Source organism: Theropithecus gelada, chromosome 4 (assembly GCF_003255815.1).
Source record: "Theropithecus gelada isolate Dixy chromosome 4, Tgel_1.0, whole genome shotgun sequence".
In the NCBI taxonomy this organism is placed as follows: domain Eukaryota; kingdom Metazoa; phylum Chordata; class Mammalia; order Primates; family Cercopithecidae; genus Theropithecus; species Theropithecus gelada.
Genome location: NC_037671.1, coordinates 113131853 through 113154547, shown reverse-complemented (window position 1 = coordinate 113154547; position 22695 = coordinate 113131853). Strand labels below are relative to the sequence as shown.

General features: G+C 38.4%; 1 protein-coding gene across 3 annotated transcripts in view; it reads right to left on the bottom strand.

Annotated features, from left to right (window-relative positions):
• RGS17 (regulator of G protein signaling 17) overlaps positions 1-22695 on the bottom strand; it is a 119470-nt gene that overhangs the window by 5196 nt on the left and 91579 nt on the right. For all 3 annotated transcript variants that reach the window (XM_025383249.1, XM_025383248.1, XM_025383250.1), the window contains exons 3-4: positions 10757-10846; positions 8605-8839 (exon numbers count right to left, since the gene is read on the bottom strand). In XM_025383249.1, the coding sequence (XP_025239034.1) occupies positions 8605-8839; positions 10757-10846 (325 nt within the window). The remainder of the gene's footprint in view (positions 1-8604; positions 8840-10756; positions 10847-22695) is intronic.

The window sequence follows — 22695 nt, the reverse complement described above, 5'->3', positions numbered from 1 at the left end:
TATTGCTAAGTATTGTTTATACTATGACTACAGTAGAGTATAAGCGTATCTTTTTTTTTTTTTTTTTTGAGGCGGAGTCTCGCTCTGTCGCCCAGGCTGGAGTGCAGTGGCGCGATCTCGGCTCTCTGCAAGCTCCGCCTCCCGGGTTCAGGCCATTCTCCTGCCTCAGTCTCCCGAGTAGCTGGGACCACAGGCACCACTAAGCCCGGCTAATTTTTTGTATTTTTAGTAGAGAGGGGGTTTCTCCTTCTTAGCCAGGACGGTCTCGATCTCCTGACCTTGTGATCCGCCCCTCTCGGCCTCCCAAAGTGCTGGGATTACAGGCGTGAGCCACCGTGCCTGGCCAAGCATATCTTTTATATATATGCATTGGGAAGCCAAAATATTTGTGCGACTTGTTTTGTGAGATTTGCTTTATTGCGGTTGTCTGTAACTGAACCTGCAGTCCTGCTGAAGCAAGCCTAAAAAACATTACTTGGCTGAACTACACATTTGTCTTTGTTGGGAATTCTTTAAAAATAAAAATGTTCTGGAAATGAATTGTTCAATTTTTATTTTCTGTTATTACCACATGAGGTCACTATGAAGTACAAAGTAATTTTTAAAAGTACAGAATATTTTTCTCCAACGTTTTTATTTTATCTAAAAATGTATTTTTGCATTTATATGCCAGAGGGAAATGCTGACACTGGAGTTTAAACTGAGATAAACTGATTTATCTTATTCTGAAACATCATGTTATGGTAAGGTAAAATCTTACCAAACACCTCTGTTTTTAGAAATGGTGCTTTCTTTCAAACTTGAGAACTTTTTGTTTCAACAGAGCAGGAAACTTTACATTAGTGATTTAAAAAAAGGGGGTCATTTACTTCTTAAATAATAGTATCATTAAATGTAGTGTAAAACTTTCTTCTCAGTAGATGGACTTATATTATCTTAAGACAAATAAAATAACAAACTGTTAAATGTCTTCTGTCCTCATTGTTTAATTTTTAATTTTGCAAGCTAAAAGCAGTAGTGAAATATTGTAAAGTCATACAGTTCAATATTTAGTAATCTATAATGAAAATGCACTTGTTATTACTATTTAAAGAATAAAATATTTACCTTAATAGCAGGTTGTTTGCCTGAAAAGGCTGTCGATCAGTCAAAAGAAGTGTAGCGAGGTCAAATAATAAGGATAAGCCCCATGGGGATAACAATCTATTGTTTCATCTTGTAGCATCTTTGTGCTTCAGAATGTGGATCATCTACAATACAAGGTATTGGTGGTGGATCCCAGTTGGGCCTGGGCCACAGTCACCCTAGGATTCACGTGTGTCTGGATGGCTTCTAAAGCCATCTTATCTGGGCTCCATTGCATGAGGGACTGAGGAATTTCCTGCATAGAACTCATCCTAAGGGAAGAGAAAGTTGAGTAGCACAAGATAAGAGCTATCCTCAGGCAATGCACGTCTCCTCTTAACTCAGGCCACATAGAGTCATACCGAGGTGGTGTGGGGGGAAGAGTGCATTCCAGCAATAACAGAATTTATAGCACAATAGCACCACCATTGTGAGACAGGACACAAGACAGCATGATAGGTTTGACCGCATTTAACTGGCAGTTCTAGCAGTACTGAAAAGTCCGGCAATGTTGAGACATAGCAACTGAAGTTTTAAAGACACAAGTGACTTTGCAATAGGTCTCCGTGAACTTGGAAGCATTCATTCCCACAGGGAGTAGGAGACAGGGAGGCAGAAAAGCAAGGGACTTGCAAGCAAATAGTCATGAGAGTGAGCTGTTCAACAAGAGTATGGAGGTAAAGCGAGGAGAATGAGGACAGAGGAATCTTGTTAGTGTGGCTTGGGAAAATCTGGGCTAAACTGAGTCATATACTCTAGTTAATCTTACTAGATTTCCTATTCATTGAAGGAGAATATGAAGGTAGGTTAGCATTGCTGAAAGGGAGTACACCAACTTTTGACCCTGCCTTTTAATTCTAGTCATCAAGATGCAAGGGAAAATTTGATCCTATGGACATTTTTGGCATAAATATACAAGAATGATGAATTTTCACTGAAAGTCTTTTTTTCCATAGAGAACCCTTCTTAACATTATTTAATTCCCTGAACAATGTTTTTCATGTATCACAACCAAGTGTTTTCTCCATTTATCTCTCTTATTTTTACTGTTACTGAAGTTTCTTTATTTAGAATTCCTTTCCAAGTAAAATTCTGATTAATTTTTTCCCTTTATAAGTCTATATCAAATTTTACCAATGATAACATCTACCACTAGAAATTTTCTTTTCTGTTTTTAATTTGAACTAAATTTGGTATTCCTATGTTAAATTTTATAAATCGAAAGAATACGTGATCCTCCTATCAATTTTAATAAATTTTTGCTTTGTGTACATTTAGTCATGTTTTATTTTGTTTGAATTTATCTCTTAGAACAAAGATGATTGGCAGGGTAAACTGTAATGTAATATTCTTGGTGGTGTCTGGATAATAGGAGAGTATATCCTGCTCGTCTAGGGGGAGGGTTCAGGCCTGTGGTTAAGGTTACTATTTCTCCTCATGTGTGAAGTTCTACGGTTGGGTTTATAGAAATCTACGGTAACATCAGGAAGAAAATAATAGGCAATGGAAGAACTAATCAGCATGGTGTAGTTGGAAAAGCACCACATTTGGAATCAGAAGATCTTGGGCTAGCATTCTATCTCTACCAGATATATTTCTAATGTCCTCAAACATTCATTTTACCTCTTTGAGAATCAGTTTCTTTTGCTTTAAAGTGGTACCATCTGTCCTCGTGGCTGAAAGATTGCTGTGAGACTCAGACTGTAATAATACATGTAAGACCACTGTGCCAATAATGAAGCTAATGTAAAGTAATAATAATTGATCATAATTATGGCATCATCTTGATCAAACCCAATGTGTTTGGCTTTTGCATCAACTTGAATTTTACCTCTCAGAGTGACCTTTCCTGACCACTTCTATTCCATCTAATTCAATCTCCAGCCCATCACAATTTTTAGTTACTTGTTTCAACAAGATTTGTCTGTCTTTCTGAAATGTAAGCTCCATTAAGGGATTGGCCAGTGTCTCTTGTTTATCATCATATGCCCAATATCTAGCCCAGTGCTTGGCTCATAGTAAGCAGTCAATAAATATTTTTTCAATGATAATATGCGTGCATGAAAAATACATTTAGGAAAATACAGTCAAGTGAGTTCTGTTTAGGAAAACTGAATTAAATCATTGAATGTGCTAAATTCACAAAATTTCACTTAAAGACATATCTACATGGACACACAGAATCTGCCTGTCTATCACATAAGCATTATTTTTTAGATAATTCTGGTGTTTAAATAGGTCTATTATTCTTTTCTCTCAGATGGTAACTGGGAATTTAGAAAAATCAGAAAAAGCAAACTCCTACTACTATTACAATTACCATTCCCCAGAGCTTGAACGTAACAGATTTCGTGGGTTTTTAGGCTTTCTCCATCCATGCCTTCATTCATAACACTACGACGTGGAGGTTCCAGCGCACTAAAGTGAGCCACTAAGTGGCTCACAGACGGTAAGTGACAGGTCCAGTTTATAGTCCCGGTAATGACAACGCCATCACTAGGCAGATTTCTACATAACTGGACCATAGTTTTCTTCAATTCAGATAAATGTCTTACATTTGTTGAAGGATTTATAATTATTTCTTTTTTCAGTAGCTTAATGCTATTTACAGTTGATAAGAGCCTTTAAATATATTTTTTATTCAAGTTATTTATTTTGCTAGGTTTGTCTTTTGATATACTTTGGATGTTGGTTTCCACCCTAATCACAGGTTGAAATGTAATCTCCAGTGTTGGAGATGGGGTCTGGTGGGAGATGACTGGTTCCTGGGGGCAGATTTCTCATGAATGGTTTAGCACCATCTTCTTGGTGCTGTCCCTGTGATAGTGAGTGAATTTTTGCGAGATCTGCTTATTTAAAAGTGAGTGGCCCCTCCCCACCCCTTGCTCCTGCTTTGCCCATGTGATGTGCTTGCTCCCCCTTCATCTTACACCATGATTATAAGCTTCCTGAGGCTTCTTTAGAAGCTGAGCTGATGCCAGCACCATGCTTCCTGTGAAGCCGACAGAACTGTGAGCCAGTTAAACCTCTTTTCTTTATAAATTACCCAGTTTCATGTATTTCTTCATAGCAATGCAAGATGGGCCTAACACATCTTTTCAATAATAAATATAAGCTGCCACCAAAATCTGCTACGTGGAGCAAGTCTACTATTAGACTTAAAGGCCTCTTTATTATCTTCATGTGTTTTGCTCTTGAAGACATCACTTTCAAAAAATTTACTTTTTAAAACAAATGCTTAAATGTCTAGGTTTTCTTTTTTTTTTTTTTTTTTTAGTTTGGCCTTTTCCTTCATAAAATGTACACTATACCAAGAACAGAAGTTATATCACCTCCTAATTGCAAATATCTTTTTTTTTTTTAAATATATGTATGTATTTTGAGACAGAGTCTCGCACTTTTGCCCAGGCTGTAGTGCAGTGGCACGACCTTGGCTCACTGCAACCTCCGCCTCCCAGGTTCAAGTGATTCTCTTGCCTCAGCCTCCCAAGTAGCTGAGATTACAGGCACCTGCCACCATGCCCGGCTAATGTTTTGTATTTTTAGTAGAGATGGGGTTTCACTATGTTGGCCAGGCTGGTCTCGAATGCCTGACCTCGTGATCCACCCGTCTTGGCCTCCCAAAGTGCTGGGATTACAGGCGTGAGCCACTGTGCCCGATGATATTTCTTATTTTATAACATAATGCTCAAATTACTACAAATGCATAAAACATGTTCTTAAGGTAATGTAAATTTTAGCACATTGACTTCAATAGTTTCATTAAGGGAAAAAGTTATCTATATATAAATAATTTTTTAAATGTAGTTGTTTTTCTGTATTTAACAAAGAGGAACACAACACTCAATCAAATTAAGGTAAAATGAAAGTCTAGCGAAGAAAAATGGCTTTCTGTTTAATAGTAAAATCATCACAATTTTTAGTCATTACCATTTTATAATGATTCAAATGTTCATGTTCTTTAAAAATATTCTGAATAAGTAGAAACATGCATAGAATTTCAGAGGTAGAAAGCCCAGATTGTCTAGCCCCAAAATGAGAAATAGGAACTCAGATTGGTATTAACTGCCTTGAGTACTGTGTTTAAATAGATTCTGAGGTTCAGTGTGGGGACAGCACTAAGGAGGACCATGATGGACAAGCTATGCCATTAGGTGGAGAGGAAGAAGTAGTAGCACAAATACTCTGAATAAATAGAAACATGTATAGAATTTCAGAGGTAGAAAGCCCAGAGTGGCCTAACAGACCTTTTCAATAGCTTGATAGCCTTACGGTTGCCATCACGCATTTGGTTTATTAGTTTCTGTGCTTTTTTTTATTGCCATTTTTGTAAACAAATGAACTGAATGTTGAGACTCAGAGAGGTAAAGTGATTTATCCCAGGCCACACAACTGGGATGTAGCAAAGGCAGGATTAAAATCCTGTGCACCTGAATATTAGTCCAGTGCGCTAATTTCTGTATAAGCAGGGCTCTCTCAATCTGACATATACTCTCTCCAATGTCAGAAAACAAAATCTGAAGAGTGATAACTCGATGTCAGAGTTAGTAATGTATTGTAGCTGATTAGAAATGGATGACTTATTGCACAGGAAGTTCAGTGAGGTATATAATAGATTGAAAGAGCTCTGGAATAACTAGAAAGTGCATGCCATGCGCTGAGTATATCAATGAGTCGAGTCAATGAACATGATACCTTGGTTTAAAACATAGCTTTTTAACAGTTATCTTTTATAACTGAAAATATCTACTTTTGCTTATTTGTTTTTGCCATTAAACAAGGATCAAATTTAATTACTCTGTTGACAGGATAGAAATCAGCTGGCTAAACAATGGCACTTCAATTGTCTATTAATTTCTATATCAAGAGTTAATTACAAGTCGGCAAAATTAGAACAATTTGAATTTCACCTCTGTCTCTATCTCTTTCTCTCTGTGATAGTTTGAGGATATTAAAGAACAGGTAATGGCCAAAATACGGGTATTAGGAAACATAAAGGAGAGAATAAATATGGTTAAGACAGTAAACATTAGTGTATGTAATTCTGGAAAGGTCACGTTCTTGATCAGGAAATGAGATTTTAGTGACTTTCTGGTGAAACTTGTGTTCAAAAGAAAGAAATTAGGTGAAAATGGCCAGGCACAGTGGTTCACACCTGTAATCCCAGCACTTTGGGAGGCTAAGGCAGGCAGGTCAGGAGTTTGAGAGCAGCCTGACCAACATGGCGAAACCCTGTCACCACTAAAAATACAGGAATTAGCGGGGCGCGTTGGTGGATGCCTGTAATCCCAGCTACTCGGGAGGCTGAGGCAGGATATTCGCTTGAACTCAGGAGGTGGAGGCTGCAGTGAGCTGAGATTGCATCACTGCACTACAGCCTGGGTGACACAGTGAGACTGTCTCAAAAAAAAAAAAAAAAAAAAAAGATGAAAACAAACCTCTATTACTTCAGCAAAAACAATGGAAATGTACTAGTTTATGTTTCAATAATCACTACTGTAACTCTAAACATGACTCAAAGAGAAAAAATTAAGTATTTTACAAAGCTCCATCCATCAGTGACATCAGAAAATCAGGGGCTGTGTGGATAATAAGAAAATGTTTTACATAAAAAACTAAACATTAAATAACAGAAACTGTAAAAATAAAGGAATTATATATACATAGTATGGAGAATATTTTTTCTCCTAACACTGAAAAAGAATGGAACAGTCATCATTATAAGATGATACAGATATAGCACAAAGGAGTGGACGAAGTAATCCAGACAACTATCACTTTAAGATGTCACATCTTACATACTTTGGGGGCAGAGATTGGCTAGATAATCTTCCCAAGGACTCTCATTTTGTATAATTAAAGGCAAAAGCAGCACATATTTGGGCACATTTGGATCATCTGGTTTATTTGCTATATGCAATATCTTTAAAATAATAAAAGCAAAAAATTATTATTCTGATAAAATACAAATAGAGTTGTTTAGATGCTAAAATTCGAGGCAGGCCAGAAGCCTGAAGAATATAGTTTTAGGATGCAGAATTATACCAGGGTTAGAAATACCATGTGACATCAGTAACAAATGTGTTGAGGCTACACATTTATTACTGATGTTACATTGTATTACATTTATTAAATTCTCCCCACCTTGTTTTTATGAATATATTTTTCAGGTTCATGTAGGAAATAAAAAAATAAATCAATCCTTTGTATATCTAATTCTAGAGGGTTTCTCATTTTGGAGAGACAATAGTCCTGGAGCACTGTGGAATACCAATGGCATTGTAACCTAACTAATTTAAAAAAACTAAATAATTTAGGTACTCTATATCTTATTAGAAGTGAAATAGTTTATGTAGCATTCAAAACTTAGAGATGAATAAAATAGACACTAATTCCTTTTACAGATCTCAAAGCAAGGAGTGCAAGGCAGCCTGGAACCACGCCAAATATTGGAGGAGGAACAGATGACTGCAGCCCATAAATGTTCAGGTGCACAAGAGAGGGGCATGCCATTTAATTGCAAAGGTAAAAATCACAGTTATTTAGGAGAAACAAAAAAGACAAAAAGAGGCTGGTATGGAAAAGAGAAGACATTCTAGGAACCTCTGTGTTCTCTAAGTGCTTTCCATCCCTCTGAAGCTCCATCACTCAGGGCTCCAAGGACCTGGACACACTATCAACCACTCCTTCACCAAACGCTTATAACTCTGTTAGCTGGAACAATTCTCAAGAACACATTAAGTTTTAAAAAGTCAATGGAAAAGTGCTCTTTGGTTGCTAGAAGCATTGCTTATTGATTACGTACATTCTGGCAATGGGAAAGATGCTGGCACTTTCAATAACAGATAATCTAGAATGAGTAAAATAATTTCCATTTCCCATCTAAGAATATTAGTGGTCATCAAGGCTCATTTTTCATTTCTGTAAAGATTCAATCATAAACATCATCAAACATGTCAGATTTTTTTTTTTTTTGAATCCCTATACCAGAGGTTTTCCAACCAGTATGTATGTGGAAAACTTGTTAAAAGTGCAGATTTCTGAGCCCTATTTCCAAAAATGCAGAGTCAGAAGTTCTGGTTAGGCCTTAAGAATTTGTTTTTTAAACAAATGCCCCAGGGGATTCTTATTCACATGATCTAGGGGTCATGCTTTGGGAAATACCACCCTAAAATACATTCTCTCTTTCCATTTTCGTTTGTCACAGCAAATTGTGTTTAAGCAGGCTCCTTAGTGTTAGTTCTGAAAAGCAAGTGAACTACCACACAAGTCAGCTCGAGATAAACAGTTAAAGCATAGTAGGGAAACCTAGCCTTCACCCATGTGCTCAGGGAAATTATCTCACTAGAAGCTGGATTATCTACCCAGTGAAGTCTTCTACCGTCTCCACACCCCATGCCCTACACAATGTGGACAGCCATCCCTTGAAGGTTATCCTTGGTCTTAGGAAGCCCAACTCAATGTTTTCCAGATTTTTACCTCTTTTGGTGAGAGTATAGAAATGTAATCTTCATATATCATCCTAGCCTTTTCTTCGATTACTTTTTTGTTCTGCTCCTTCTTTAAGTCTTCACAGGCAAGCCAGAAAAGTAGGTTCTCCTCGCTGTATTCTGTTCGGAGGAACTCTCTGAAAAGGTTTCTTCCTGCTGGGGCCTTCATCATCTTGTCAAAATTTTGAGACCAGGACAAGACTTCCTCTGCAGTGGGGTTTTGGCTGCAGAAACAGAACAGGGCCATGATCAAAGGGAGCTTTGTGACCGGTAAATGTTAGACCAGGTAAGAAGAGCAGATTGAAATTCTATCAATTTGCTGCCATCTAGTGGTCAGTACTTTGCCACTCAGTCCAGCCTGATCTGGCAAATACGTATCTGCCAGGACTAGGTCAGTTATTTCTGGGTTTTGACAAAAATTCACACAGGCATAAGAGGCATGTAGGGAGCCAAGCATTCAAACAGCAAGGGGGCTATACATAATATGCATGCAGTCACACATTCCTAATGAAGCTTGGAAATGTTCAGACTTTATCAATATGTTGAAAGTTGATAGAAACAGTCAGTAAGTGACTAAGGACAAAATGAATTTTTTCTTTGCCTCTATTCAGGATTTCAATTTTCCAGCCATAAGATACAGGTTTTTTTTCTCATCTCTGGTGGCCATTTTTTTCATTTGTCACTTGATTTAAAATAAGAAAACACTATGTGCACTTGTCACATATTTTCCTAAACTTTAATAATTTTTCTGCTGGGCATGGCGGTTCATGCCCATAATCCTAGTGCTTTGGGAGGCTGAGGTGGGAGGATCTCTTGAGGCCAGGAGTTTGAGGACAGCCTGGGAAACATAGCAAGATCCTGTCTCTGCAAAAAAAAAAAAAAAAAAATTAAAATTAGCTGGGTGTGGTGGCATGTGCCCGTAGTACCAGTTACTTGGGAGTTGAGGCAGGAGAATCACTTGAGTCAGGAGCTTGAGGTTACAGTGACCATGATCATCCCATTGCACTCCTGGTTAGGCAACAAAGTGAGATCCTGTCTCTAGAAAAAAGATTTTTTTCTATGAAAAGTTTTTCTATGTACAAATTGTTAGTCATGAATGGAGCTATCACAGTTGGAAGCAGAGTGTTTCTATAATGACATCGACACTGGAGAATTTAAAATGATATACAGATTTTTTAGTGACTAGGTGACTGCAGAAACCACCAGTAATTAATCCACTTGCTTACACATTAAAGAAGTAGAAGAGAGAAGCTTGGAGAGTCTTATGGTTAAAATGATTCTGATCTTTCTTTCCTATTCAATGATCTATTTAATAATTCTCCAACCTAAAAGACATTTGGCCAAAGAAGTATATTCATATATATATATATATTTATCTTAATATATATTCATATATATGTCTTATATATATTCATATATATATTTACCTTTCTATATATTCATATATATACCTTTATATATATTTATATATACATATATTTAACTTTTTAACCAGGTATTTCAAATAGATTGTTACTATTCCATAATGTCTGCACTTCCTCATTCACTTAAAACAATTTTTAATTTTAAAGAGCTTAAAAATTACCATGAAGCATCATTATTAAAACCTTCTCATAAAAAGCAGAAAAAGAAAGCACTTATAATTATATGACTGGACTATTTATATTTTGATTTTAGTTCATAGGTGCCTCATTTGGGAGGAAACACATGGGGAGAGTCTGCTCTGGTGGAAAAGGAACCAGGAGCCAGCTGGGTGCCCCTCCTCACTCACTTGGACATTCCATATCATTTGTGTCTGTGTTTAGACACTTCTTTTATAAAGAGAAAAACTTAAATTCTCAGAAATGAGAAGTAATGAATTAGGACAATTTTGGATGCTAATTCATATGACACTATTTATTTTTTTTTAAAGAGAAAAGTAAATTCAGACCATGTTTTAGCCAATAACTTAACATAGCCAATAGAAAAATTGCTGAAAAGCAACTGCAATGACAAAATAAGATCTTCCAGACTGAATTTGCATTCACTTCCCAAAATCATTTTGAAGAGTACCATGAAGCAAGGGGTAATACTTAGGCACACAGTGGATGTAAATGGCATGTAAATACAAGAAACAATAGCTATGTGGTTCTCACACTCACCATTCCTCTAGGACCTGGATACTCTCCATTTTTGTGGTGTGTGTGGGTCTTCCCGCATTTTCCCCTCTTTCTTCATTCCTAACAGTGAGGCTGTAATGTAGCAGAACATTTTAATTTTGTCAAGGGAAACTCAATCAGTTGAAGAAAAGAATAAATTTTTCCGGAGAAACATTTCACAAGAGATCCTATATTCAACTATGTGAGAATATTTAAGGTATAAAAGAGCAATACCATTTTTAAATGATGGGCAAATCCATGTCAAAGGGAAGAGAATAATTTTTAAATAAAATTATAAAGTAAATCAGACTCTCAAAAGTGGATATTGTTAAATATTCTGACTTCGTCCTTACATAATCTGAATTACTTAATATTTCTGAGATATATGATTAAATGCTTTTACACACACACACACACACACACACATATAATTACCTTACTCTTACTCTTTAAACAAAATGTCATTTTTATTTTTGGTTAATTCTATTCATAGTCTGTTTTCCATTAATTTTCTCCGATTGAGAGCTAAGAAGATACAATGTGTCAGAATCTAATACAGATTTTCCTAAATTTACATCATCCTTCCTTACAGACCAAGTTATTGTTACTGATAATATCATTCCTTCAATTGCCAAAGTCAAGCTACTGGATTTATATTTGACTTTGTTTTTGCCCTTTCACCCCAGTAAACCAATCTCCAATGTCTTGAAGGGGACAGACCAGTAACTAAGCATTTGGAACAGGTGAGCATTGGGTGGGAGGAGCCTGTGTCTGTGTGGCATAGGTTTGGGAATATTACAGCATCATAGAGGACAGAGGATAATGCTGAAGGTTTTAGTTGCCCAGAACAAGAATAAAAATAAGAATTGTCCAATGACAATTGCTCCCTAAAGCGTAGCAGTGCTTTAGGGCAGAACATCCAAAATTCTAGGTGTAGACTAGAAATAACAGGTGAGGTCATGCGAGATACTAAGAAGCAGGGTAGGGGGTCAGTGGCTTGGGAAAATTTAGGCTCCTACATTAGCCAACTGATCCATCTGTCTAGAAGCCGAGGAGCTTAAGAGCCTGGCAGAGAGCACAAGAAGTTCAGACATCTCTCATTTGTTCCTTCTTTCACTTACTCAAAATAAGAGGCAATGGAAATGATGATTTTCTAGTGCCCGTTATGTGCTGGGCACCATTCTTTTACCATTAATACTATTATTCCCATTTTACAGAAGAGCAAAGTGAGGTGCAGACCCATCTGGGAGGCTGGCCCAAAACTGAACACTAACTAGGTGGTATAGTTGGAATTGGGAGCCTACTCCGTTCATCAACCCTGTATTTCTGAGTGCCTACAATGAACCATGGCTGCTGAGAGACCCTGAGGTCATAGACCACTTACTATGTGAATGCAAAGAAGGGTCACTAAACATCATTGGTGTGGAAAGAAAGTGTTTAGGAAGAGGTGCCCAACAAGCAGTTATCCTCAATCTGGAAAGTCCGATAGGAGAAACCAAGACAATGTCTCCTTAATTCATTCTTTCATTCTCAAGTGCAAGCATGAGGATGGAGCGAATGGAGCAAAGGGAATAATTTCTGACAACAGAAAGTGAGGCTAGATAGGAAAACTGACCTGAGAGAGCAGACTTACTGGAAAAAAGAGAACCCAGTAGGAATTGAAAAGGATTCTGTAGTCAGGAAAAGGACACAGGAAACATAGGATTTCATAGCGAAATACAGTGCGTTTGCCTCTCCCCATTTCTAGGGACAGGGGCAGGTTTATTGGTATAGAACCATGGAGGGAAAGGTAATGTAGCCCAAAGGATTCTGGGGAGCAGAAACTAGAGTGGATGGTCCCTGGGAACCGCTGCACAGACCCTTAGACCCCTGCGGGAGGCAGCAGTTCCAGGGTTAGAGACAGCAGAGCCTTCAGCGTAGTGTAGTTTTGGGGAGGAATTCAGAGAGAGTGCCTAATTTTGGAGGTATCTGCATGTGAGTGCTGTGACTGTGTTTGTGGCTTTAGATAGCCTAGGAAACCTCAGTCCTCCATGTCGCTATACAAATAGGCCAGAGAAGTATTTTAGAGGAGATTCACTAATGAGTAAGAAAGAGTTCTTCTCTGGAATTCGATTATTTCCAGTAATGATGGGAAAAGTGGATGAGGGGTACACTGCTGTGTGTGATGTGGATACACTGCTGACAATATTCTATAAAACTTCCTGTATATCTAAAATGTACAATTTTTTGGTAAATTCTATTCAGCTCTTTTTAAAATAGGAAATTGACACTCATTCTGCCAAGCTTGATTGAGCTTGTGTGTGTGTGCAGAGACATATTAAGGCACTATAACACAACTAGCAAAAGAGCTCTCATTCTCTGCTTAAACAACAAACTCCTTGAGTTTATTTTTATTACATTTCCACACAGTGTCCCACAGAAGGCAGTACACAAGATGCAGGTATCCTTCACTTCATTAAACATCTTTGAGAAATTTGTTCTCCGTTGTGCCTTTGCTGTAGAGTGACAAATCTGGAGTCCACAGGCATGAATCACGAGTTTCTGAACATGAATTCTGGCTCTTCTATCTGTTTCTGTGATATTTACAAACATCCCAAATGCTACTATATTAGAGCCATCATTACAAAATATTAGGTTGAGTTTATATCTTTCATTGCTACAGATGGTAAAATATGGGCACATATTTGGACTAAAACTACTTATAACAGACATTCAGTAAATGTTTAACTGTTCACTGTTTGTGAAGCTCTTGATCTAATATTGGCCACAGTCTTCCCCTGTGGAAAGAAATTGAACTTCAGCAACAGACAAGTTGTTCTTTTTATTAACTGTCCTTTACTACTGGTCTTAAAAAATGGGTTGCAAGGTTTCAGTTATCAAGAACTGCTGAAAATATCATTTTAAGTTAAAGAGAAATGGAGAAAATAGACAAGGGATTGATACTAACAGTTTGACTGTATTGCTACTGACTAATGTCTGTCCTACTTGGTTCTGCTCCAAGTAGTGTGTGTTTTTTTTTAAGGTAATAATTCACTGGAAATATTTGCTCTAGATCAACGTATATATGTTATATATGTTTGAGGACAGCCCTAAAAGGAACATGCCAGATCAACAGTTTTGAGGGTCCCACAGAGACACTTTTTTTCTTTCTTTAAGACGGAGTCTCGCTCTGTCGCCCAGGCTGGAGTGCAATGGCACGATCTCGGCTCACTGCAAGCTCCACCTCCCGGGTTCAAGCGTTCTCCAGCCTCAGCTTCTTGAGTAGCTGGGATTACAGGCGCCCGCCACCACGTCCAGCTAATTTTTGTCTTTTTAGAAGAGACGGGGTTTCACCCTGTTAGTCAGGCTGGTCTTGAACTCCTGCCCTTATGATCCGCCCACTTCAGCCTCCCAAAGTGCTGGGATTACAGGTCTTTTTTTTTTCCTTTTCAGCCCATATCTCTCCAAGAAGAGACACTCCCCCGCCACCGACTTTTATATATGTAACATTTAAAACTAACATTTCTACGTTTTAAGCAATAAAAGCCACAAAGAGAACTAAACGCATACACAGTGGGGGTCCTGATCAAACCTTAAATACTTTATGGAAGAAAAGTGCCAATACCCTTGGCCAAATATATTAAAAGAAGCATTTACAATCCCATTAGAGATTTTTAAAATAGTGACTTTGAAAAGGGAGGAAAAACACTTGGGACATTTCAGAACTTAAGAAAATGTGCCCCCTCTCTATGGGGGTGGATTGTTCGTCTGTTTACAGGGGAGTATGGATAGTGGGGTGAGACAAAACATTACCTGCTGCCAATTATAGAGTTTATCTACTGATCTGTCATCATGGATATGCGCAGGGTCTGTTTTGGAAGACAGTCTTCTATTGTAAGGAGAACAATTGGTTCTTAAGAAAAACTGTTAAAATGGTTGCAAAGAAGATGAAAACTTACCAGTAGCCATGGTAACTCTGGGATAGAGGCTGGTCAGGAAACCACATATGTTTACAGAAAAATTAAACTGAAGAATCAATAAGATGTCTAAATTTCATACAGAGTGACATCAAGGCTCCAAGAGAGAACTACTGTCTCTGGTAAAAGCAGTCTATTCAATATTGAAATAGTCTCACATTGTGATATCAATCTTTTCTTTTTATTTAACAGCTTCTACCTCAAAGTTCCCGGTGCGAACATGAAATCAACATCCTTCACGCTCTGAAAATGAGTTGGTAGATTATTCTTTAAATATTTCATTTTAGCATTCAAGATAGCACAGTAAATACTACAGGAGTTAGCAATACTTTACCAATGTGTAAGAAATACTGGCTCATGCAACATTCCCTGGGTTGGCCATACAAGATGAAAAAGACAAAGGCTCTGCTACTGAGGAGCTCAGACTGGTAAATAAACATCACATGGCATTTAAGAACTCAGATAGAATTGTGCATATGGGGTTTCTTAGACACCCTTGATGGTACCTGTGCTTTTCCATAAGAGAATTGAGAAAGGCTTCACAGAAGGGGTAATGATTAAATTGGGTTGAAAATGGGCAGTTGTTTGCCAGATGGAGACCTGGACAAAGGCGATCTCATTCAGAGCGGGGATAAAAGCATGCAGGGGCACGATACAAATGTAGACCAGAATGGACATATCAGATGTTGCAGGGCTGGACCAGGAGATTAAAACAGGCAGCAAAGTATGTGTTATCCAAGAAAACGATGAGGTGGACTCCAAATGTAGAATACACCTCCTTTAGGATGGTGTAAGCTTTCCATGCTTTGCTTTCACCATTCATAATGGGAGTAATGGCAACGACCTACTTCATAAGGATGTAAAACAAAAAATAAAAGCTTGTGACAAAAAGGCACATATTATTACAGATGCGTAGTTGAATGGAAGGGCAAGTTGGCTGCACATTAAAATTCCGATTCCAAATTTACCAAAGAGCTTTTTATTTCCACCTGAGTAAATAGAGACTTTTCCTTTGCCATTATTACAAAACCTCATACATTACCTTGTCACTTCCTCCTCACAACGGTCCTTGAAGGTAAACAGGGGAGTTGTTATTAGTTATTCTTGTTTCATTTACAAGGAAACAGTTATCGGGGTTGACTTACACAGGACCCACAACTCAAATTTATTAGAACTAGGATTGGGACTCACATCTTCTGACTTCCTGTCTCAGGCTCATTTTCACTCTGCAATGCCATTTCTCTTTACATAGAAGAGTTAATTGTGGTATTGCAATTGTTTATATAAATGATTTTTCTTTAAGGTTTGGAAAAATAAACCTCCTAGTACAATCCAGTGCATTGAGTATAAATGCCCTCTCTAAGGCGTCATCCCACAGCTATCACTCCATAGGAGCTGTTGCCCAGACGCCCGAGTTTGCAGTAGAATTTGATGAAGAGTAACTTCTCAATTCCCTGGAGTTTGAGATGAACAAAAAGGAGTTGTTATAGAAGGTTTTGACAGCAAAGAGTGAAAGAGGAAGGACAAAAGTAACACCGCTAATGACTGCAGACAGGGTGTTGCTATGGCTGAGGGGGGCTGTCCCAGGAAGTATGACTTTCTTTCATTAGCAAAGATAACTTGGGGAGAGGGCAACAAGGAAAGCAGAATAGAACTGATGTTTCGCTTACAAAAGACTACCCACTCCCCCAAAAAACTAAAACCCCAAGCCAAAAAGACACCAGAGGATGGGCTGGTAACCACATAACATACAACATTTCAGACACATAGAAACTCAATGTTAAACCTATGATTTGAACTTCACCTCTTTCATTTCTACATTTTTATAATAGAGTACGGTTTTGAGTGAGGTGTGTGGGGATGGGGACAGTGGTTAGAAATTTGTGTCTGGAAATGTTATAAAACACTTGCCTAAAAATACCCCATGTGGCCCCTCTAAAGGCTCACCCCGCATTTTGTAATCATGTGCCGTGTGTCATGAAACAAGTATTTCATTTGGCTTAAGCTTTTGTTTCATGAACTTAAACTCAAGTAAAATAATCAGCTATCAAGTATCTGTCCACTAGATGGCTGTGTTACCTTTATAAATACAATATTTAAACCAAGTCAGAAGAAAGCAAAAACTGAAAAAAATTTCTGTGGGTAAATATCCTTATTTGGAAAAATAATCTATTCATTCACTTAAGGAGTTTTGATAATTATATCTTTCTAAGGAATCTAAAAGGAGTCATTCAGTTTTTCAGTGAGTGTAATAATCGAAATTGAAGAGGATAAACTTAATCTTGGGACGTTTGCATAACTGCAATAATTTTTCATTTTTGATATTTACAAAATATTCTGAATAGACTCCAGCCAAAAGTCATTTGATTTAGGAATACTTTAGTCTTAAAAACAGGTAGGCATAATGTTATCATCATTGTCATTATCCTTTCCAATAAGAAGTCATTTTGCATTCCACGGTCTCATCCTGGGATAATACGGAACTTAGGTCGTACATTATTAGAACAAATAAATTAGAAAAGGGTTTTAACTACCAACAGGTAGGAAGTATTTTTTATTTAAAATGTTTTCGAAGAGCCATCCTGAGAATGGATTCTCCACACTATTTCTATTTCAATTCCGGTTCGGGTGGTATGTAAACGTTCATTTCTTCTTTCGACCCATGGAAACTGAAGACAAATTTCTTCATTCTCTGATTCTCTCTCTCTCTCTCTCTCTCTCTCTCTCTGTTGCCAGTTTCTTTCTATATATGCATCCATTCGAAAAGATGGGTATCAAAAATTCCCTCTTTTTGTCTATATTAAATTTTCATTTGAAATCCCAAGCTCTGGGTTTTCGGCTCATGGACACATTGATTTCATCTGGAATGCCAACTTCATTTAACAAGCAATTACATGGTGAAAATTGAAATCTACGCTGTACATTTATGTTCAGTTAGATGACCAAAGCTTCTTATTTAGCACAGAGTCTATTTTTCCTTAAAATTAAGAGAATTACAGGTCTGAATACAAAGATACATAATACATGCCAGGCCAGGCGTGGTAGCTCACGCCTATAATCCCAGCACTTTGGGAGGCCGAGGTGGGCAGATCACCTGAGCTCAGGAGTTCGAGACCACCCTGGGCAACATGGCAAAACCCTGTCTCTACTAAAATACAAAAAATTAGCTGGGCACAGTGGCGCGTACGTGTAGCCCCAGCTACTTGGGAGACTGAGGCACGAGAATTGCTTGAGCCCCAGAGATGGAGGTTGCAGTGAGCCGAGATGGCACCACTGCACTCCAGCTTGGGCTATAGAGTGAGAGTTCATCTAAATAAAATAAAATAAAATAAAAATAAAAATAAAAAATACACGCCAATCATCAGAATCTTCTACACCTCGGTTCTAACATTGATTAAAATCCTATTTTAAGCTATTCCTTCAACCCACTGTAATTTTACCTATAATTTATAACTAAGTGAATGCCTTAGCGGGAAAGCAAATATCTTAGATGTGAAAAGGCCAAATGGACTTCTATTTAGGTAGGAGCAATAACAGTGTTACTCTTATTAAAATAGCATGCAATCGTCTGTGTCAAGTGCATTAGTTCAGTTGGAGCTCAAGCTTCTGACTTTAGAAGGCTGGGTCCCTATCATAAAAAGGAGAGTGAAAAAGTTAAAACCCTGTTAGTGAATATTCAGAAATATATCCGATAGCTGGCAGGATTGCTCATTCATCTAGCCATCCATGTTTCCCTCGCATTTTCCAGTTAGTGTGTGTGTGTGTGTGAATGCGTATGGGATGAATGTGTGGGGCTTCCTCGGGAACAGACACCATGGAAGACAACAATCTTGATCTGTAGAGAAACAAAACCCTGCTACATAAAAGTTACAACATTCTGGGAGCCCTGTGGCTGTGCAGTGCATGCTCCAGGGCTGTCCTGACTTATACCTGTGCTGGTTAATGTCAGAGTTGGGGAGAAAGGGCGAAGTGATAGAGACTGAAGAAACAGCATCTGCTACCTTCACTGGCAACATGCAAACAGAGCATTGCCAAGCCTGCAATAGCCACATCCTACACAGACTGGTAAATTCCTCTGGGCCTGAGACTTGTAAAGGGACAGAAATAATACCTATCAATAAAGGATTATGCAGGAATTTATGTACATTAGTAATCTCACTTTACTGAGGAAGAAACAGACTCAGAGGTAGTAAGTAACTTGCCAAAGGTTTCATAGTTACATGTGATAAAACTGGAATGTACCCAGGTCTGTAAAATTCCAGTGCCACTAGTCTTTCCTTATCCCATATAGCCTCTTGAAAGTCAGCTTTCTGAGGAAGACATGCCATTGGAATTTGTATGTAATTGTCAAATACGGCAAGACTACTTCTAGAACGAAACACTTAAAGTTACTGTTCCACTATTACTATGGAATTGGCAGTTAAATGGCTCTGTATTTTTAAATAATCTATATTGCTTTGGCTGGGAGCAGTGGCTCACACCTGTAATCCCAGCAATTTGGGAGGCTGAGGCAGGCAGATCCTGAGGTCACGAGTTTGAGACTAGCCTGGCCAACATGGTGAAACCCTGTCTCCGCTAAAAATAAAAAAAAAAATTAGCCAGGTATGGTGGTGTGCGCCTGTAGTCCCAGCTACTGGGGAAGCTGAGGCAGGAGAATCGCTTGAACCTGGCAGGCAGAGGTTGCAGTGGGCCGAGACTGCACCACTGCACTCCAGCCTGGGTGACAAAGCAAGACTCTCTCTCTCAAAAAAAAAAAAATGTATATCACTTTATACACAAAGTGTCAGTGACAGAAATTTGTGTTTCACTTAGGAACAGATGTTCCCATGCAAAAAGATGTACATTAATACATAATATATTAAAACCTGAAACAAAGATATGGATTTTATAGCATTTATACATCCTATAATTTATAGCACCCAGTGCAGCAGAATTACAAAATCAATTTCATTTTCACAAAAAGTGAATTTGATTGTCTTATCTGACAAAAACAGAACAAGTAATTCTTGAATCATGTGCTAAAATAGCAGGCAGATTGTAATAGGTCTACCACACCTAGACCATGAAAGACAATAGGTTAGGCCCATAAGAAATAATGAAGAATTTTAATGGGAGAAGCAAAAGTAGGGCTAATACTTAATTTAATCAGGTGTAACACAACTATGAAATTTTATAAATAAGGGTAGCAAAGAAGTCAACCTCATTTTTGCATTATTGATTGGAATTTTCTGGAGGAAGTTCTTAAATATTGTCCGGGTAGCTAATAAAGCTGACTTGGATTTGGAATGGGTGAATTTCATATTGCCTTGGAAAATGAATAATTTGCTTTGAATGAGTCAGAAAGGAAACTCCAACTTCTCTCAAAGCAAACCTTCACCCTGAAGGAGGAGCATATGGGGTCTCAGAGCCTTTAAAGAGGGGCTCACTCATTTTCTCTGTCAGGAGCTTTTCTTTCTCCAAGTTCTTCCTTGTTGCACATCTTACAGGGAAGCTTGGTTCTCTCAAAGTTCACCAAAGGGCCCCCCTGGTTGGTCAAATCACTAAATGTTTTATGATTCTTATTGTATTGGACTTCCCTGGTGTATGTGCAACCTCAGACTTCCCTTTGTGAAACTCTCAATTCTTTTGGCTTCTGTAACAGTCCCTTGCTGTGTTTTATTTTATTTCTCTGAGACAGGGTCTCACTCAGGCTGGAGTGCAGTCATGTGATCATGGCTCACTGCAGCCTCAACTCTTGGGCTCGAGTCATCCTCTTACATCACTCTCCTGAGTAGCTGGGACGACTACAGGTGTGTACTACCACACTCGGCTAATTTTTAAATTTTTTTGTAGAGATGGGGACTCACTATGTTGCCTAGGCTGGTCTCGAACTCCTGGGTTCAAGCTTTCCTCCTGCCATGTCCTCCCAAAGTGCTAGGATTATAGTTGTGGGCCACTGTGCCTGGCCCCCTTGCTGCATTTTGCGTCATTTTTCACATCACCTCTTCTCCATGTTCTGTGTTTGCAACTCTCTCACTCCTCCATTGTTCTTTAAATGTGGTGCGTCCTGAGGTTTCTGTCTGTAGCTCCCTGCTTTTCACCCTGGAATACTCACCAGAGCCAATCATTCTAATCTCTTGCAACTGATGAGTCCCAGATTGTCATATTTCATCCATGCTTGCCTTGCAAGCTTCAAATTCATTTATACAACTAACTCTTGGATACCTCAATCAGAGCAAGTTGAACTCATCTTTGTATCCTTGGCCTAAGTAACTTCCTATTGCAATGTCCTCTCATTTGATGGGATCACCAGCAACCCAGCTACTCATGCAAGCAATATGGAGTCATCCTTCTCTTTCTCGTCTATCACTAATTCTTGGCAGTATATCCTAATTTTTTCTTGAAAATGCACTTCTCTCCATCCCTTTTATTGTCTCCTTATGTTGGGCCTCACCATGTCTCACCAAGGCTATTATAAAAGTCTCTTAACATCCCCCTTACTTTTTGTATTTTCCTTCCAAACATTTTCCATTCCCTCAGGAGAATACTTAAAATATAAAATGGACTTTGTCCCCTCCTTACTTAAAACTCTTCAATTGCTTCCCATCTCTAAAAAGGTGTAAACTCCTTAATGAGGTGTAAAAGATATTTGATTATTTGTCATTGCCTATCTCCCTAGTCTTCTATTTTGTTCTTCTTGATTTTATATCCCACAAATACTAAACAGATTTAGTGCTCCCTCCCCAAATTCATGCCCCTCTGTACTACTAATTAGTACTACTACCTTTAAAACACACACACACACACACACACACACACACACACACGGGTGCATGAAGAAAAATGGTGCATAAAAAAAATCTGGTGACCTGGGAGAATGTGCCTGTAATTTTTGAAAAGAATTTATGTGACACAAGTTTTTATATTTCATAAAGTAGGCTCAAATGGCAAATCCAAATCTATCACCCATTCAACAAATGTTAAATGCCTACTAATATTGGCCAAATAATGTAAGCCAAAATGTATTTATATACATATACATATATATATATATATTATTTATTTATTTATTTATTTTTAATTTTTGATTTTTTTGGAGACAGAGTCTCTCTTTGTAACCCAGGCTGGAGTGCAGTGGCGCGATATTGGCTCACTGCAGCCTCAGCCTCCCAAGTTCAAGCGATTCTCCTGCCTCAGCCTCCTGAGTAGCTGGGATTACAGGGACACACCACCACACCAGCTAATGTTTGTATTTTTAGTAGAGACGGAATTTCACCATGTTGGTCAGGCTGGTCTCGAACTCCTGACCTCATGATCCACCCACCTCGGCCTCCCAAAGGGCTAGGATTACAGGCATAAGTCACCATGCCTGGCCTATTTTTTGCTATTTTAATGCATGAAACTTCAGTTACCTGTTTACAAAAATGCCTGGCAGCAATGACCAATATTGAGCTTTGTGAATTCAAATACAAGATCTATGTACTATAATTTTTACTGAAGGTATTAACCTAAAAAACAAAAACATGAGGCAGACAGGAGTATCACTCGTATAAAAAATGGTTCAGTGGGTTGGTGAGTCAAACTCTGACCTTTCATGTGTTCAGCCTTTTCTAGGGCAGAGGGTATGAACAGCACCAGCCCACGACCAACGTCATCCCTGAAGCTCTGGTACCTCCTGGCCCATCCAGACATAGATAGTCCTCACCACAATGCCACGTAGGGTGAGTCAGCTTTGGTTGAAATTTGGATTTTTTGTCTGGGTCTGAACCTTGAAGCTGACTGGGGTATCTGGGGTCAGCAGATCTCACCGTGCACAGCCCTGTCACCAAATGCACCTGCCACCTCTTTATCTACAGTTTCTTCCTCCTGTCCTCTTGGGACTCTGGATTTCTTCACCAGAGTGAGGCTCCTTCTACCATCAACTCTCATTCAGTCTATAGTCCTATTGTCCACTCTGGTTTTGTGTATATGGCCTGAGAAACTTGGGTTCATTTTGATAGATATCTT